At 37.6% G+C, this 21061-nt stretch overlaps 1 protein-coding gene across 5 annotated transcripts in view; it reads left to right on the top strand.

Moving 5' to 3' along the window:
- LOC150106709 (sodium- and chloride-dependent glycine transporter 2-like) overlaps positions 1–21061 on the top strand; it is a 626004-nt gene that overhangs the window by 37753 nt on the left and 567190 nt on the right. For 4 of the 5 annotated variants that reach the window (XM_090393293.1, XM_090393296.1, XM_090393294.1 and 1 more), the window contains exon 3: positions 10734–10868. The exons of the other annotated variant lie outside the window; for it this stretch is intronic. In XM_090393293.1, the coding sequence (XP_090249419.1) occupies positions 10734–10868 (135 nt within the window). The remainder of the gene's footprint in view (positions 1–10733; positions 10869–21061) is intronic. 5 annotated transcript variants of the gene reach the window in all.

Raw genomic sequence — 21061 nt, 5'->3', positions numbered from 1 at the left:
TTAGGTATTGAATGCTATACTACCTCCATTTCTTCTTTGACGTATCTGCCATTTCTATTCTGGAACATGCAGAAATAAGTGTACATACATATTTGAAAGCACTTTTTGTAAATAATAATCTTTATCTGTATATCCTCACAATATAACATCACTTATAATTTGCCAAGCTGTGACACAACATTTACATAGCCAAAAGCTTCACATTTTTGTTCAGTAAACAAGAATATGGGAAAATACATTATAACATACTTAATACTATTAATGTAAAAAAAGACCACTTCAGAAATTGCGAAACAAAAAAACTCAAGATGTTTTGGAAACAACAGTATATGTCTTGGAAAACAACATGGAAAACAACGAAAAATGTCTTGGAAACAACAACAACAATAATAATAATCAAACAGCAGCAATTAATTATCACACATTTCAGCATTTTGCAGCACACCTTCAGCCCCTCCTGCTAGTCCCCTGTGCCTCTTACTCCCCCCCCCCCCCCCCCCCCCAGGTAATCCCACTGCCCACTCTAGGAACAACTAATTTAGACCGAAAAACTAGAAAATTAATGAAAATGCACCATGCCCTCAATCCTTGCAGTGATATTGATGGACTCATATCTATCATTCAATAAAAGGATGCAGAGGATTATTACAAGTACAGCAAGTTATTGAAGAAGGAAAAACGAAATTTGAATGATTATTTGCAGCAAACAATGGAAAATATTCTAATTGAGGTAAGGAAAGAGGACATATTTAAACTCACGGAGACAAAATTGGAATACAAAACCAACCAAGTAAAAGTGAGAACTGAAAGATGGAAAAATAAGGTATTGCATGGAAAATACCTTCACAGCATAGAGGACAGCACTGACAGCAACTTGACCTGGCAATGGTTGAGAAATGGAGCACTAAATTGATTATGAAGAGTTCAGGAGACAGCTTGCGGAATGAGGAGTTAGCTGGAAAAGAGATCAATGCAGCTTGGGGATTTACAAAAACTATCTAGTAGATGCAATGTCTAAATGTATTCCAAGAGTGAGAAGGTTAAATAAGGTAGTTGTGAGATGGATGAATAAAGAGATTAAGCATGCGATACAGAGAAAAAGGATATTGTGGAGAAAGCATAAGAGAAGTGGAAATCACCAATTTCATAAGGTCTACGAAGACAAAGCAAGGAGGGTGACTTGGTTGGAGAGAGTAGCTAAAGAGCAGTATGAACAACAGTTAGCTAATGAAACCAAAAAGAATCCTAAGGAGTTCTTTCGATATGTAGCCAGCAAAAGAAAGAATGATTACGGAAGGATGACATTGATTGGAGAAAATGGTAAAAAGACAGCTGTTGCAGAATATGTGGTGTAGATACTTAACGAGTAGTTCATAAAGATCTTTCAATCTTGTGAATGTGACTTCATGGAAAGATTGAGAGCAGTTGAAGGAGAGACTGACTTTAAGTGAGCAAGAGGTGTTTGGGGAGTTGAGTAAACTAGATGTAAATAAGGCTGTGGGACTTGATAATATATCAACGCGTATTTGAAGGAATGTGCCAGGGAGTTGACACCTGCCTTGACATATTTTTTTAATACGAGTCTTGCACTTGGTCACCTTCCTAAGGAGTGGAAGGAGGGCAAGATTGTGCCACTTCATAAAGGAGGTGATCGAACTCAAGCATCAAACTATATGCCTATCTGTGTGTCAGGTGTTGTGGTTAAGTTGTTGGAGAAGCTTGTGAGAACTAGGATCCAGAGTTGGGTTGACAACAATGGTATTATCTTTGATGGACAGCATGGATTTGCTAAAGGGAGGTCATGTTTTAGTAATCTACTTGCTTATTACAATAAAGTGACTGCTTCCTTAGACAGAGGAGAAAAATACACAGTAATATACTTGGATTTTGCAAAGGCTTTTGATTGAGTACCTCATGATAGTTTGACAGTCAAACTAGAGCAGATGGAGTTGGATATTAGATTAGTGCATTGGATTGGAGACTGGCTATCTGATAGGTATCAACAAGTTGTGTATGGGGGTGCGATATCCAGGAAAAGGAAAGTCACTAATGGAGTGCCTCAGGGGGTCTGTTTTAGGGCCATTACTGTTTAACTTGTATATTAATGATATTGGTAAAGATTTGGATGGAGATATTCAGTTGTTTGCATATGATGCAAAGTTGGTATGAACCATAAAGAGTAGGGAAGATGTTGTGGCCTTGCAAGAAGACTTGAATAAATTGAGTGATTGGGCATGGAAATAGGGTTGTGAGTTCAATGTTGCAAAATGTAAGGTTTTAAAATTTGGAAAACAAAGATGGGATGCAGAATTTATGCTTGGTGAGAATATATTGTTGGAGGTAGAGGAAATAAGAGATCTGGGGGTGATAGTGGATAAGGATCTAAAATTTAGGGGACACATCGCCAAAATTGCGAAGACAACACAAAGGCTTCTGGAAATGATGCAGGGGACACTGATTCTTGTTTTGTTGTATAAGGCTTTGATTAGGCTGTACATGGACTATTGTGCCCAGATTTGGTCACCAGGTTTTCAGAGGGATGAAAAGATGTTGGAAAGGGTTCAAAGGCGACTGACTAAGGTAGTTTCTGACCTCTGGAATGTCGAGTATGAAGATCGAGAAGATGTAATTTGCAGAGTCTGGTGGACAGGAGGAAGAGGGGAGATACGATAGAGACCTACAAGTTGGTAAGGGGTTGTTATAAGATCAATGGTGGAGAAGTTCTACAGAGAATAGTGGGAGATCAGGGGAGAACCAGAGGTCATCCCTGGAAACTGTATAAAGAGGGTATGAGTAGGGGAGTGAGAGGCAGATATTTTTCGTGCAGAGTTGTGAATGATTGGAATGCCTTAACTGAGAGTGTGGTGTCTGCAAGGAGTTTGAGTGTGTTTAAGACGTATGATGAGATGTGTATGTGATAAAAGGACCTCCCAGATGAGTCTTTGACTCCATGAGGTCTTGGGGTAATAATAATAATAATAATGAAGAAAGAAACAGAATCGGTAATTTTTGCAGCACAAGAACAGGCCATTTAAACCAATGTTATGAAGGCAAAAATACAAAAAATTCAAGAGGACAGTAAATGTAGATTGTGCAAAGAAAAGGAAGAAACAGTAGACCACATTATAAGTGGGTGCAACAAAATCGCACAAATTGAGTACTGTAAAAGGCATGATAACGTAGTTAAGATAATTCAAAGTATCTAGAGACTATTGGAAGCATAAAGTTCACCAGAAAGTGATTGAGAATCACGGGATTTCAAAATCCAGACTGACAAAAGCTTGGAATGTAATAAACCTGATATCACAGTGGTTGAAAAAAAAAGTGAAAATAAGGGTGTTCAATTTATTGAAATATCAGTACTAGGAGATAGTCAGATTGACAACAAAGTAACCGATAAAATTATAAAGTATCGTTATTTCCAAGTCGAAGTTGAATGAATCTGGCAAAAGAAAACGAACGTTGTTCACATAATGATAGGTGCTTTAAGCACCATCCATAAAACATTGAAAAAACATCTAGAAGCACTCGCGTTAGATGGATTAAAAATTGGGCAGCAGCAAAAGGCTGCTTCGTTCGGCACAGCATTCATATTCAGAAAGTATTTCCACAACTAATACACCCTTGGGTAAGGCTTGAATTAGTGGAATATAACCAGCCTTTTACTTAAGACTGAGGAAGCAAATAGCTTGGATGAATATTATTTATGTATATATATATATATATATATATTCCAAGGTTATATGGTCTCCCGAAGGTACACAAAGAAAACTATCCACTGAGACCTATAGTAGACAGCATTGACTCACCCACATACAGGTTATCCAAATATTTGGCGTCATCGTTAAAAGCTTATGCAGCAAAATCTTCTTCTTATATTAAAAATTCAACAGATTTTGTCTCTAAAATAAAGGACCTAAAACTAAAATCTTCTGACATCATGGTGAGCTTCGACCTGGTAGCACTCTTTACCAACGTTCCGACACAGGACGTTCTCCATATTTTAAAAAACAAGATTACAAATAAAATGTTCTCTCTGTTATCTCACTGTGTAAACTCTGGCTATTTTGAATTCGAAGGTAAACTATACAAACAGGTCAAAGGATTAGCTATGGGAAGCCCCCTCTCTCCTGTGTTAGCCAACATTTTTTTCGAAGAATTTGAACAAAAAGCAATCTCCTCTTTTACTTTAAAACCGAAAATATGGCTTAGATATGTGGATGATATATTCCTCATATGGGAGCATGGTACTGAAAATCTTCACAAGTTTCTCAACCACTTAAACAACCGCCATCAAGATATAAAATTGACTATGGAGATTGAAGAAAATAGTTCCATCTGTTTCCTAGATGTTAAACTCACTAAGATGCCTGAATCAATTAAAGTCTCTGTATTTAGAAAGTCAACTCATACAGACAGATATTTCGTTGCGTCATCCCATCACCATCCAGCGCAAAAGTTGGGTATTATATCAACTCTAGCGAATCGTGCAAGATCTGTACTCTCAGATGAAGAAGAACTGAAAAAGGAACTACAACATCTTAAATGGACCTTTAAAAACAATGGCTACTCTCTAAAAAAATATTAACAACCAATTATCCCATCATCAACGTAGCAACGTAGAGACACAGGATGACTCCAAAGGTCATATCATCTTGCCATATATCAGCACACTATCCAAAAAGCTAAGTAGAATTCTAAAGAAGTTTAACATAACAACGTGCTTCTCGACTCTGCCAAAAATAAGATCACGTTTCAACAACTATAAACAACCTCACAACCTTCTACAATTCCCAGGTGTATACAAGGTCACTTGTGAATGCGGAAAGCCTTACTATGGGCAGACAAAGAAATCTATCTTACTACGTCTCGAAGAGCACCAGCGTGACATTGCTTATAAGAGAACCAGAGCAACTGCTCTGTCAAGCCATGTCCTGTTTTCGATAAACACGAACAACGAAAGCCACCAACATGAAATAAACTGGCCATCAACTTCAAACCTACACATCTCCCATGATGAAGTAGAGCGCCGCATTGTCGAGTCAAAAGAAATCACCTTGGACTCTTTTCACATGAATAACAATCTTAGCTATAATTTGGCTGACTCTTTCAACTCTACTATTAGATACTGGAGATCGCATGATTCCACACACGCACAGGTGTACAACAATAGAACTTTAACTCGGACTGTAGTTCAAGCTCATAATAACTGTAATTTACAGTCGAATATTATGGCTTTATAATTGTATAGCTTTAGAGTGTGTCAATGTTAATTTCGTGTCTTTTAATATCTTTCTATATTCTTATTGCCTGATGAAGTCATTCTTGACGAAACATGTTGCGTTTTTTTCAAATAAATGTCATTGTGTTATAATTCTCGGGTTTTAAGTCAGTTAATTTAGAAAAATATATATATTTGCTTTAGTCAAATAAATGAGGGAAAGGCATATACTGCCATTTTCCTAGACTTAGCAATGGCATTTGACAGGGTGCCACATGATAACCTGATATTCAGGTTGCAGCACATGGATCTAGATGTCAGATTGGTAAACTGGATTCAGGATTGGCTGTCCAATAGGTCAGAGAGTTGTGTATGGTGGAGCAATATCAAAGAGGCAGAAGGTTAAAAGTGGGGTTCCACAGGGCTCAGTACTGGGACCTATATTGTTTAACCTTTATATCAATGACATTGTCAGTGGATTGCAAAGGGATATTCAGTTGTTTGCGGATGATGCGAAGCTGGGAAGGATTATTAGTAATAGTGCAGATGCAGCAGCCCTGCAAGAGAATTTGAATAAGCTAGATGGATGGGCAAATGAATGGGGGTTTCAGTTAATGCAGTAAAATGTAAGGTCTTGAGGTTTGGGACATATCGATGGGATGCTGCATACTCTATGGGAGGAGTTAAACTGGAGGAAGTAGGGGAGACAAGAGATCTGGGTTTGATGATTGATAGAAACCTGAAATTTAGGTGACACATTGCAAAGGTAGTGAAGGTAATGTAGAGGATTGCTGCAATAATGAGAAGGACACTGACCTGCAGAAATAAAATGGTTATTATTCCGTTGTTTAAGACTCTGATCAGACCACACTTAGACTATTGTTCTCAGATCTGGTCCCCAGGATTTGAAAGGGATAAATTAACTGTGGAAAGGGTACAAAGGCCGATAACAAAGATGGTGTCGGGACTGTACAATGTTAGTTATGAGGATCGGCTGAGGGAGTGTGGACTGCAAAGTTTGGTGGATAGAACAGGGAGGGGTGATATGATTGAGACTTTTAAACTGTTGAGAGGTGGTTACAGGGTTGACACTGGGGAGTTCTTTCACTTGGTCGAACAGGTGGGAAGGAGTCATGACAATTGGCCATCCCTGGAAGTTATGAAAGGAAACTGAGAAAGAGGGTGAGGAGTGGTTTCTCTGCATGGAGGGTAGTTGAACCATGGAATGCATTGCATGTTGGAGTGGTGAGAGGAGAGCGAGAATAGTCAATGCATTTAAGGAGTGGTATGATAGACTTTGTATTTCCTAGGAGGGACCTCCCTCGATGAGTCTTAATAGACTTTTGTTTCTTAGCAAGGACCTCCCACGTGAGTCTGTTGACTCCATGGAGGCCTGAACAACAATAATAACAACACTTTATTACCTACCAAATAACTTACATGTGTAATTCAATTAGGAAAATAATATTATAATTTCTCACATGTGGTTCACAATAATTTCACTTTTCACAATAATAATTAAAATAAAAAAAATCGACAGTGACAATGAAACTTGACAATTTTACAACTTTAGTGATTATGTTGAAGTCTGACTGTCAGTGTTGAGCCTGTTGATGGGTTTTGTTTTTACAAGTATCATAATACAAATATATTGAAAAGGCATGGCTATAAAATTGCCCCTCGAGGAATGATGCCAGAATTAATCTCAGTTCTGTTACTGTATGCATGATTTATTTTTGAAATGTTGGTTCTGTTTTTCAGAAAGGCCTCGAACCATTTGTGGAGTTTTCCTCTTATGTCTGCTGTTTCGAGATTTTGTTAGAAGATTTGTGTGCTCTATGGTGTCGAAAGCCTAAGAGAAGTCAACAGCTAGTGCAAATACAAAGAGTTTTTGACAGCTGATTATGTCACAACGATCATCAAATAAGATATTGCTTTCTTTATTTTTACGAAATTCGTATTTAGTGTTGGATATTATATTGAATTGTCCTAGATATGTGGATATTTTTTCCTTAACTATTTCCAATCTTTTCTCCTAGTGACAGTGAGGATATAGGCCTGCAATTGTTAATTTCATCGGATTTTCTTTTTTTATATATTGGAGTTATCACTGCTGTTTTTAGATCTGGTGGTATTTTACACTAATAGGAAATAGGGTTGTTTTAAAGTTGACTTTTGAGATAATCATATCCAAGTTTTTTTTGTGTTATCTGGGGAAAACCAAAGAGTCTTATTTTGGGTCTATATAGTGTGGTGTTTGGTTTTTCAAGATCGAGTATAGTTTGCCTTAAGTTTGTAATTTGTTCCTTGAAAGTGTCATTTAATTTGTCTGCTAGTTGCTTGTCACTTAAACTGTGTTTGGAAAAGTTCTGGATAATAGTAGGGTTACCATACATCTGTATTTAGTATGGACAATTTGCATTTTAAATACCCTGTTGGTACCATACTTAGGTAGACTAAACTAAATGTCCGTATTTTTATTTATCATATGAAATGTAACAGGAAAAATAAAACAACATAAAAACGATAGAAATAGGGGATCACATGAATCACCTGATCCAATTCCTGCACGTATGTCCCTACTCCTTCTCCTATTCCCTCTATTCCTACAGTTTCAGTTGTATCAGTGGTGCACTCAGGATTTAATCTTGGAGGGGGGCCCGAGCACTCAAGATTTAATCTTGAGATGGGGGGGGGGGGGGGCGATTTGAGTAGACCATTTACGAACACACACTACGCATTGCATACGACTTATGACTGAGCATCTGCAGTGATCGCCAATACATGACAAATAGTATAGAAATAGAAGACACAACATAAATTAAAAAAAATCAATTTTAATTAGGAAAAGATGTTTGGAAAATGTTCTAGTGTTTATTTCCTTTTCATTTGGGGGAGCCAGGGCCCCTTGGCCCCTTCCCTGGGTGCACCACTGAGTTGTATTATGTCCAGTGGCAGCTCGTGGCCTGAAATTGTGGGGGGGGGGGGGCTGCAACTTTTGAAATATACATACACACTGTAAGTACAATGTATACGTGTTTGGATAAAATATCAAAATCATGGTAAAAATTTTAAAAAAAATTAAACATGAAAAAATATCGTTTATTATCGATAAAATTATACAGTTTGTATAATTCAAAATTACTTAAAAATAAAATATATTCTTGTTTTGTTTCATGAAAAAATATTATTTATTATCGATAAAATCATGCAGTTTAGTATAATTCAAAATTACTTAAAAATAAAATCCATTCCTTTAATTGTAATTAAAGGAATGGATCTACAATATTTGGGCATTAGGTGATTCAATTAAATCCTTTAAATGTAATGTCCACATATTTAAAGAGATGGAGTAAACATGATAAGCACTACTAACACTCTACTACTAGTGCAAACTGCATATAAACAACAGTGGAACTGTACGACAGACAGTGCCGTATTACACTAATAGCTCGCATCACACTATGACATGCATATGTTTGCACGCGTAGCACTATGACACTGTGGAAAATACAGTGTCATATTGCTAAGTGCTACAAAATGGATTTTTATTATTTTTATACAAAATAAGAGAATTGTATAGGATTGTTGATGATTAAATTAAATATTACAAGCAAATATAAATAAATTAATAAATATTTTATATATCGAGAAAAATTGGGGGTGCTTGCAGTTCTGCTGTGAATATACCATATGAGAACAGGTTGAGGATTTGTGGGTTGCAAAAATTGGTTGATAGGCAGAGGAGGGGAGATATGATTGAGACATTCAAATTACTGAAGGGTTTCTATAAAATTAATTCAGAAGATATTTTTGAGAACAGGGCTGGTTGTGGGAAGACTAGGGGACATCCATGGAAACTGGGCAAAAGTGTGGTTAGTAAAGGTGTTAGAGCTGGGTTCTTTACTTTTAGAGTGGTGAATGAGTGGAATGGGCTGCCTGAGTTTGTGGTGAATGCTGTGACAGTGAATGAGTTTAAGGTGAGGTATGATAGATACTGTATGAATGTCGAATAGTTGTGATGAATATGATTTGGGGCCTCCCTCGATGAGTCTAATGACTCCCTGGAGTTGCCCGTAATAATAATAATTAGTATATAACATCTCCTTAAGACCCGACCACCTTTACATTCTGAAATGATTACTTCATACGATCTTGTTGCTTGAGAGACTAGACTCACACACTGATTCACTTCATGAGTACCTTCACACATACTCATTTGCATCTACCCTCATTGCTTTAATTTTCCATACTTTGCACTTCCACACTCTCAGTGAACAAAGCTCTCTAGACACTTAACTCTGATTCCATTTAAATGCAGCCATCAGCATTGTACAAATCTTTACATTAATCAAACTCAGGGTGTAAGTCCTCAAAATCGACATCATTCCCTCTCCAAAGAAATGATTTTAACAGTCTTGAGCAGGAGCTGAATTATTGCAGTTTCTTCCTCCTCTGAAAGCAGTCTGTAATCTGTTAAAGTCAAAAGATCTAGCTGGTCATGGAGATGGACCTCCTCACCAAATCTAATGGTTGGGACAGTGAGAAACCCGTAAACGAATGGGTTGAAGATTTCATGGGAGCTCTGTCATGACATGAATTCATGTCAAGTCTCTATTTGCCATTACAAAAACCATATTCGAAATAGATGTCAGCATGCTCCCTATTTGAAAAATTAGCAGTATCTTTTCAGCAAAATTACATAATTAAACATTGTTGCTCAAGTAACACACAATGGAACAGTTTATAAGTTCCGAGCACATTTATGAAAACTAAATTACATATGTTGAAAGTTTTTTACCTTGGTTCTATTATTATTATTATTATTATTATTTCGGGCGACTCCAGGGAGTCCTTAGACTCATCGAGGGAGGTCCCAAACATCATGTCCACACAACTATATGACATTCTCACAGTATCTATCATATCATATCTTGCCTTGAACTTGCTCATCGTTGTAGCACCCACAACAGACTCTGGCAGCTTATTCCACTTATTTACCACTCTAAAAGTAAAGAACCCAGCTCTAACACCCCTGCTAACTACACTCTTGCCCAGCTTCCATAGGTGTCCCCTAGTTCTCCCACCACTAGTCCTGATCTCAAAAATATCTTCTGAATTAATCTTATAGAAACCCTTTAGCAATTTGGATGTCTCAGTCATATCATATTAATCATATCTTCCCTTTTCCACCTATCAACTAGTTTCTGCAACCCACAAATCTTCAATCTGTTCTCATATGGTTCATTCCATAGACCTGCTATCATCTTAGTCACTTGTGTCTGGATCCTCTCCACCTTACATAAACTAGACTAATCCATTCAAAGTCATGCAGTGGTGCAGTTACCAGCTGCCAAATAGTGAAATGACTTTATCTCCCCAATATTGGTATTAATATTCTTTCTTTCTTTTTTGCTTAAAATTAATCAAATAATCAACTCCTGAAATTTGCAGATTCCTGCTGTGGCACTCTGGATGATATACATTCATATTATTATCTTTCTTATTTTAGGTGCATTTGTCCTTGCGTATATTATACTTGCTTTCATTATTGGATTTCCGATATTTTTAATTGAGACAGCAATTGCACAGTACAGTGGCATGGGACCGTATCATTTGTTTAAGTCACTAGCACCACTGTTTAAAGGTAAGCCATTAATAATGAACAACAGCAACACACACACACACACGTGTGTGTGTGTGTGTGTGTGTTGTGTGTGTGTGTATATATATATATTTGTTGTATATACAGGTAATGGACAAAAAAATGGAAACAGTGACATATTTCCATTTTTTATTTCATGTATTTATTTATTTTGTATGATGATACAATGGCTGTGAGCCCCTTTTATGGGGAGGTATAGCAGCACCTTAAAATAGGGTCCCCCCCCCATTTTATCCAGGGGTCAGGAGTGGAATAGCTGACAAATCAGGCCTATGACTGGCAGGGACTGTTTCTTAAGTATTCCTGATAATGGTTCCTCACATCACGGCCAGGAATTGAACCCAAGTCTTTCTGACCGAGTTTAATTTGAAATGTATTGAAACATGGCTGGCTGTGTAGGAAAAAGTTTGTCACCATGGGATGAAGATGATCATTTTTGATTGAAAGATAATGTGCAGCATCCACTCTACCTTTGAATACAACAAGTGGAGCCAAACCATGGCATGAGAATGTGCCCCAGACCATTCATCTCTACTGACTGAGCTATGGAGGCTCACATTTTGATTAATTTGCCATTGGTGTGCTGTGAGCATCTAGTACAGAATGAATTCTTTGAGGGAGAGACTCTGTCAGTGCTTGAAACTCAACAGGAATTTTACATCATTTGTCTAACAGAAACTGGATCAATTTGCCTTTTGGGAAATATTGCCTGAGAGCTCACTCCAAAATGTCCCATAAATGTTCTATAGCAGCGTTTCTCAACCTGTGCTCCGCAACAGTGGGACTGGTGATCTGCTGGCAGACTTTAATTAATTAAATAAATATATATTTTTTAATTATCCAAACAATTTAATATTGAATAAGCAAGTATAAATGATTGAAATCAAATGAAAACTGAAAAAAACAACAAATAACGTCAGAATGTTCAAAGGCGGAAGCATTAAAACTATATTGTTATTCACTTCACCTCTCTTTTATTACTCGTCATTCTGCCGCTACAAATTATTGTAGTGCAGAATGAAGAATAACAAGAGTGGTGAAGTGCACATTATTTCTTCTGCCTTCCCTTGCTGTTTTGTCAGATTTGAAGTGAACATGTGTTATCCACATTTCAACCAATTGCTTGTTGTTTATTGATTTTTATTACTGAAGGTTTGCCGCCTTCAACCAAGGCTCAGTATACCTTCAGAAGTGCTAATTGATACATGAGCAAAGTGTGTCGTGAGTGTCGTGAGTTAACCCCAGTATTTATATATTTTTCAGAAATGTATTTTAATAATGGAATAGTGGCTTAGAACTTTGAAAAGAAGAGCAAATGAAACAGGAGATACTAGCCCTAATTGTAATGCACGTGTTGTAACAGCCAGTAAACCTGACACTATTAAAGTAGAAGAAACAAGCATTTCAAAGAAAAAATATAGTAGGAAATATTAATAGTTCATATTTGGAATTCGGGTTTACTTGGTGTGGACATGAAAGTGAATAGAAAACTCAATGTGCTTTGTGTTATGAAGTGTTGTTGAACGAGTGCATGAAACCCATGAAACTCCGACATTTAGAAATTAAACATTGTGATGTGAAAAATAAACAAAATGAAAAAAAAAAAGCCAATTTCAGCGACGATTAGTGACATTAAATCATGGGAAAGATGTAGTTTTGGCCATGGTTGATTACTAGCAAGGCACAGGAAGCATTATTATTATTATTACGGGCAACTCCAAGGAGTCGACAGACTCATCGATGGAGGCCTTAACATCATGTCAAGAACAACTATTCGACATTCACACAGTATCTATGATAGCTCACCTCGAACTCATGCACGGTCATAGCACCCACAATGGACTCTGGCAGCTTATTTCACTCATTCACTACTCTCAAAGGAAAAAACCTAGCTCTTAACACCCCTGCTAACCACATTCTTGCCCAACTTCCATGTATGGCCCCTAGTCCTCCCATCAGTCCTGTTCTCAAAAATATCTTCTGGATTAATCTTATAGAAGCACTTCAGTAATTTGAATGTCTCAATCATATCACCCCCTTTCTGCCTATCGACCAATTTTTGCAACCCACAAATCTTCAACCTGTTCTCATAAGGTTCATTCCACAGACCTGCTATCATCTTGGTCACTCGTCTCTGGATCCTCTCCACCTCCTCCCCATCAAGAAGAAACCCTGGTGCCCATATCTGGGCACAGTAGTCTAGATGGGGTCTTATCAAGGCTCAATACAGAGGAACAATAACTTGTTTGTCTCTGCTTGTTAAAGTATTTTTCAGAAGCCAAGTGATTTCATGAGCTGATTTAGCCACTTTTGCAATGTGCCCCCCTAAACTTCAATTCCCTATCCACCAACACCCCCAAATTCCTGGCTTCATCAATCTCCTGGAGTATGGTTCCACCAATGTGATATACTGCTGCTAATCTTTTCACCACAAAATTCATAACCTTACACTTTGCCACATTAAATTGACATCCATTTTCCCTAGCCATTCCTCCAAACTATCCAAATCATCCTGCAAAATTTTGACATCCTGTGCACTCACAATTGCTCTACCCAACTTTGAATCATCAGCAAACAAGTGAACACTTCCTCTCAGATCGTTAATGAACAAATTAAACAGCAGTGTTCCAAGAACAGAACTCTGCAGCACACCACTAGTCACAAGTCGTCGTTTGGACTCAACTCCTGAATAAACCGCTCTCTGGTATCTGTCCATCAACAACCCTCTTGAGTTCCATGTGGTATCCTATCAAAGGCTTTAGCAAGGTCCAGTAGAATCACTGTAAACCCATTACCCTTATCCAGTTCAGCCGTCACTGTGTTATAAAGCGTGAGCAAGTTACTGAGGCATGATCTACCCTTCACAAAACCATGTTGTCTCCCATATAATATCCCATTTTCATCTATCCAATCCTTTATTCTTTTCTTGACTAATTTCTCCAATACCTTGAAAACGATTTTTGATATGCTAATCGGTCAGTAATTTACATCAGCAGTCTTGGAACCACCATTATGCAGTGGAACTATTTTCTGCTCCTTCCACCCCCTTGGGACTAACCCAGACCCGAGACTCAAATTAAACAAAATGGTCAAGGGTACTGACAATTCTTGTGCTGCTTCACATACGACACGAGCTGGTATACCATCCAATCCCACAAATGTATTGACATTGAGGTTTTGTAATAGACTATTCATCTCCACTTCATTCACCACAATTCCCATAAAATCTATTGGTTCATTCATTCCTGCAATGTTACCACCTGGATAATATACTCTTGCAAACTTCTCGCTCAGTAATTCAACTATATCAACTGATTCAGTTACCTCCCTACCATCAGCATTCTTTAAAATCATTCTGCCATATTGATTTTTTCTTTTACTTGCAACATATCGAAAAAACTGTTTGCGATTCTCTTTAGCCTGCATGGCTAATGTTCTTTCATAATCCGTTTTTGCTTTTCTTACCACACTCGTTAACCTTCTGGCTTGCACTTCATATCGTTCATGTGCCTGCTGGTCACCTTTCTCCTTAAATTCCCTCAATAGCTGTTTCTTTTTTTGCAGCTCAAGCTTAATGGTGTTATTCATCCATTTAATCCCTACTTGATTTATTATTCAGACTCTTGGTATACCGTCAGCCATTGCTTCATGCAAACACTTCCTAACTGCCTCCCATGCACTATCAACTTCTAGCCCTTGCAGTTTACATGCCATGGCACTGAACCAATCAAACTCCTAAGCTTGTCATACTTACCAGCCTGATGATTCCATGTGTGCCCTGTCTTAATTGTAAATTCCACACCTTTAGCCACCTCCCAAGTGAAGACCCTATGATCACTCTCACCAATTGGTGATAATGTGGTCATATTAGTTACAGCCAAATCCTCAGATGCAATTACTAGGTCAAGCACTCTCCGACCCCTAGTATTTTCCATTACTTGCTGTTTCAGATAGTTATCCCTTAATAACCGCATAAAATCCAATTCCTTCCTCCCGTGTGTCCTCTCCTCACTCCAATCAATGCTACCATAGTTGAAATCTCCCATAATAATTACCCTCCTTCTACTCATTTTTTTCTATTTGCTTATGCATACTATCTCCACTATCTTTTCCATCACTTGGTCTATAGCAGCTCCCAATTGTATATTTTGTTCTGCTAGCCACAATCTCTCACTAAATGGCCTCAAATGTGCTCTTTTCTCTATCCTGCAGTTCAACTTTTATTCTCCTTGACTGCAGCTCATCAGCTATCATCAACAATACTCCTCCCCCATTTTATTCTCCCTGTCATTCCTGAACACACTATACCCATCACATTCAATCCCACTAGCTATATCATCTACAGTCAGCCATGTTTCACTAATGCCAATAACCTGTGGTCTGGAAGTGCCAACCAAGGCCAAAAATTCTTCCATCTTGTTCCTAATACTCCTAGCATTAGTGTACATGAATTGCAGACCTCCGTTAGCCTCATTCCCTACCGTGATGATTTATACTAACTATCCCATTCTGATTTGTTGTCCTTCGTACTTGCTCGGGCATATTATACTCATTCATACACTCAGCTGCCTCCCTAAGGTCTGCATATCTACTCCCCCCCTTAATAAATCTAGTTTCCCTGATTCTGCACATCCACTTCATTCAACAATACTTTTTCAAGTCTCCTTACACCGAATCAATCGAAATGCAAACCATCCATCTTATATAGATCCTTTCGCCCATCGAACTCACTCACTCCACACGTCCACAAATTTCACACCACTTTTCATGCATAACCCACACATAAAGTCATTTGCAATTTTGGCCCTCCTTCTAAACACTTCACTGTCGTACCGCGGCAAAAGACTAATCATCCTAACTCTCTCATTCTTTTCTCTTTCTACCTCAAACAATTCATTCAGGTGTTCTATCATTTCCATTTTATCTCCTTTCAAATCATTCGTACCTGCCCCAACTATCATTTCTTTCATCCTTGTCTTTTGCTCTATGATAGACTCACTTATGTCCTTGATGGTTGCACCAGGTTGGTACGATTTTGTCAAATTATCTACTAACACACATCGTACTAGTGAATCTCCATATAGCACTCCCTCCTTCATTTTGTTTACGTTCACAAACATACTCTTATTTTTCCTATCATACTCTTTATTATTGGCTGGTACACTCAGTAGACATTTGTGCATACGCTCTAGCTGCCGTTTTGCTCTATGTATCGTTCCGCTTAACAACATGATCTCACTCATTGCATCTATCTCATCTTTTTTTATTAACTGTTAACCCATTAATTTTCTCTGTATTAATACCATCATTCACACTTTCTACATTCATACCCTCACAGTTCTCTGGTATACAACCGTGCAGTTTCTTATCATATCACTGTTTTCTTCATTCTGAAATTTGACAAAACTGTCTCACTCATGACCTGAAATTCACTTTAATTCCTCATTTTCCTTACATTTCCTACACACATTCACTCCATTATCATCATCTAACCATACTCCAGCCGTTCTCCACAAAGCGTACATTTTGCAGGTAGTACACTGAATAAACTCCTTTATATTACAGTTATTGAACAAAGATGGTGAACCATTATTATTAGCCGCCATATTCCTTTTTACTGGAGCCATGTGCTCGCTTTTATCATATTTTATCAAATTAATAATCGAAACACCAAAACCACACAAACAGACACACTAAGATATGCAAAGCAAACAAAACTACGTAACATTCAAGCAAAATTGTCAATGATAACTTAAAATAACACTTATCTTATCAGGAGCTCTCAACAGACACTCTCATCCTATCTCTTAAGTTTGTGCATAGCGAAAACAGGGAAACCTCATTCTATCGGGGAAATTTTATTACTTCCAGCTGTAAAAGATATGGTAAAAACTATGTTTGGCAACAAGTTTTAAAGGTGTTGATTTGACTCCTCTTTCAATGACACTGTAGGTCGTAGAATTAATGATATGGCAGGTGACGTAGAATCTCAGTTAATCGAAAGACTTAAGAAGAGCTCTTATTATGCATTACAAATCTACGAGACTACTGATGTTACAGATGTTGTGCAGTTAACATGCTACATTAGATATGCACATGATAATAACATTCATGATGATATTCTGTTTTGTAGAACTTTGTCATCCCGAACAGCTGGAGAAGGAATATTTCACACTCAATAATTACATAATACACAAAGGGAGATCCAGTGGGAAAAATGCATGGGCTTCTGTTTGGATGGAGCTCGTGCCCTTACAGGCAGGCATAGCGGGGTTATTTCTATGGTCAAGGAAGTAGCTCCGGATATGAATTAGGTATATTGTTTCATACATAGGGAAGCATTAGACTCCAAAGGAATGCCACCAGGATTTAAAACTGTGCTATACAACGCAGTAAAGCTAGTTAATTTTATTAAAGTTTGACAGTTAAATTACAGGTTATTTTCAGTATTCTGCAATAAAATGGACAGTGAATATACACAACTTTTGCTTCATTCTGAAATTTGCCCCTGGCTTTTCAGGGGCAAAGTACTAACAGCCTTATTTCAATTAAGGTACGAAGTTTTATTATTTCTAAATGAATGTAATTCTCATTTTCCATCCCTCCTTGTTGACGAAGCATGGTTATCAACACTATCCTATCTTTCAGACATTTTGTTCAAAATTAAATGAACTAAATCCCTCCCTTCAGGGAAATTCTTTAACTGTTTTTGATGCTTACGACAAAATAAAGGCATTTGGGAAAAAAGAAAAAACAACAACTGGTGTTGTGCATTAGTCATGTAAGAGTGGAGAATTTTAGTGGAGAATGATCGTTTTGTTGATTCTGAGTTTCTGAAAAAGGTGTTTGTAACCACCTCATAACTCTGAAACAGAATTTTGAAATTTATTTTCCGAATACCTTTTTATATGAAATTTCTGTGGGTTTGTGATCTATTTCAGGCTTATAGTCATGAGAACGACTTTTCGTATTCGAAAAAAGAACAACTAATTCAGCTTTCAAGTGACAGTGGGCTTAAAATGCAATTCCATGATCGTGGTTTGGCTCGATTCTGGATCTCACCTTCAGTGAGAAGTGAATTTCCCGAATTATCTGAAGGAGCATTGAAAATTGTCATGCAGTTTTCTACAGCCTATCTTTGTGAGAAAGAATTTTTATCACTCCTTAAATAAAAAAAATACAGAAATCATCTTAGTGTGGGTGCAGATCTTCGCCTGAGGTTGACCAATATTTAGCCAGATATTCAGCAACTCTGCAAAGACCAAGAAACTGAACCATCTCACTAAACGTAAGTAGTAACATAATTATATCATATTATTTATCTTTACTACAGTTTCCGATTATTTTCTTTACTGGTTTTGGAATTAATCCATTCCAAAATCAGACAAAATCGGTGATGAAATGACAGTTACTCAAAGTGACGTCACAGTTAGGCTCAGCTCTGCTGGCAAGGAGGATAGCTGCTCACGTCCCATTTAGTGAAGTTTCGTATCTCGAATGGTCACTTCAGGAATATGTGGCCGAGCACACCGAATCCATCGCACGCAGACAACAACATCCGTATGGTCATGGATTGTACAGAAATCACAAGCAGCACACAGGGCGGATATAAATAAAACCACCACACGATTAATAAATTTGCCAGATTTAAGATGACCACTGTTGTACCTCTGGATAAAACAGGATGGACATAATTAAAACCACCATCATAACATGATTAGTACAAATCACATGCCTACAGTATATACAGCATACGGTCGCTGGTGGGAAATGAGCCCAACCACGTGGATGGCACTTTGCGACTAACATCATGGGTTAGACTGTTTATAGATATCGGGAATGACCTCACTTAACAGGATATCTTAAATAATTTTTTGCTGGTCATGGAAAACTCCTCAGGGAAATAAAGGCAATTCGTATCTAACGGAAGTGTGTGTGTGTGTGTGTGTGTGTGTGTGTGTGGATGGGGGGGCATTAATGGCTTTGGGAGGTTCTGAGTGAAATTTTTGGGTATATGAAGGGAATGATTTGACAGGACAAGGGATGTTATCCATGGATGTCAATGTCAGTATTATAATGAATGGAGTAAGATAAGAACAACATTTTCCCCTTGTCTCCCAATGCACTCAGCGAATGGAACAGTTTACATGTCGCAGGTCGAATCAGAGAGTGCGTGAAGATAAAAGTTGTTGTGGGGGTTAGCTTCTTGAGTATGGGCAGATGAATGGGAGTAACACATAAAATAGAAAAGTTGCTGTGTTGGCAGATGAATGGGGATTCAGCAGGACAGCACTGAAATACCCATTCATTTGCCCACAGCAAATCGGAAACTGATTTTAAAAATTAAAACTTTGTTCAGTGATGATACACTTTTAATCGTTTACTTCCAACTTAATTAAGTTTTCATATGTATTTGTAAATGTTTATGTATATGTAAAATATTGTATATCTGTATGTAAGTGTTGTATGTAAATATGTAATTATTGTATGTAAATACGTAATATATATATAATATATGTTGTAAATGTATATGTAAATGTTGGTAATCCCCACATTCATTTTTTAAAAAAAATTACATAACTTAGTGGTCTGCAGAATTGTGTTCTACAGGATTTAAGTCTGATGATTGGGATGGACATGGCAGGCAGGATACTTCACAGTCGTGTTTTGCAAACCACCAGGTGACCACATTTGCTCGATGAATAGGAGCATTATTCTGTCGAAACGTGGCTGGCTATGTAGGAGAAAAGTGTGTCACCATGGGATGAAGATGATCACTTATGATTGAAAGATAATGTGCAACATCCACTTTACCTTCGAATACAACAAGTAGAGCCAAACCATATCATGAAAATGTGCTCCAGACTGTTACAGAACAACCAAAACCTTTCACATTTAGAAACAAGCACTCTGTCTGGTAAGCTTGCTTTGGCTGATGCCACACATATATTCGCCATTTGCAGAAAAAAGTGTGAATGTGGATTCATTGGACCCATTGGTTAAATTCTAAATGAATAAACTCCCTAGCCCTCTTCAGAAACTACACTCAAACTATCATTACAAACTCATTTTGTATTATCACTGTTATCCACATTTAAAGAAGGTACTAATGTACTTATCTATAGCTGAAATATTAGGCCTACATAAACACAAAAATGTTGCATGATTTTCTTTGTGCTTCTCACAATCACAAGCTTTGATAAACAATTTCTAATCTCCTGTTGTATTGTTGGTTGCTGACAGTGTCGCCAACCAGAAAAGACAAAATATCACTAGGAGTCTTTCAAAATTCCACTACACTATGCTGCAATAATGTTTGCTTGTCAATTGCTGCAAGATAACTCAATACAGGAAGCTCCAAATCCTCCCTGTCCCTTTCATCATGCATTCGTAATCAGGCAACTCTTGATATTTACTTTATATACACATTCAAAACTGTAAACAATTATTGAATAATAACACAATAATGTATGCATAATTACCATAAAGGGAGAAAAGTCACAAAACAGACAAATGTTCTGGGTCGAAGGCCAGGCCCTGGAGGACCCTGGCTGAATTTAACCACTGATGGACTATATTAACATCTCTCCACTGTTGTGTAGTCCATTGCCTGTGATCTTTACATCATTGGATGATGTGTGCATTTATGGGAGTGATCAAAGGCTTGTGTAAGGCAGCCTGACTGTGATCCAACTCTCTGTAGTTTCACAGTGCAGAGTTTTTGTTGAAATGGGTTTCTCATGACTGGTGTTGTATTTTTCACACAATTGTTCAGCAATAGCCTTCCTTTTTTCATGGAACAGTGCACTAATGCTCAGGCGTTGTTTTTTTTTTTTTTCCAGTGAGCAATTTTGTCCATTATTGCATTTAGCTTATTTTTTAAAGCTTGTTCATGTTTGTCTTGTCTCTGGTTGGTAAGCTGACATAACCTTAAAGACTGCTCCTCAACTAAAATGTGCAATTTCAGCTGTTCTGGGTCATAGATGCAATGCCAGCCTGGCTCCAACAATCACACCCCTTTCAAAGTCACTGAGGTCCTCTCTGGATTTCATTCTATCATGTAATAAATGGTGGCAGGCCTCCATTTGCCTTTATACTTTATACCCTGGGAAAGTTGGGAGTATATTTGCATATCAACTGCATCTGTGTTTGGTGCATCATAGACACTGCGTTGC

The sequence above is a fragment of the Typopeltis vanoorti genome, chromosome 5, assembly GCF_054136105.1.
Source record: "Typopeltis vanoorti isolate ZY-2024b chromosome 5, IOZ_Tvanoo_1.0, whole genome shotgun sequence".
Classification (NCBI taxonomy): Eukaryota; Metazoa; Arthropoda; class Arachnida; order Uropygi; family Thelyphonidae; genus Typopeltis; species Typopeltis vanoorti.
The sequence above is the reverse complement of the archived record's forward strand: the minus strand, read 5'-3'. Positions and strand labels throughout refer to the sequence as shown.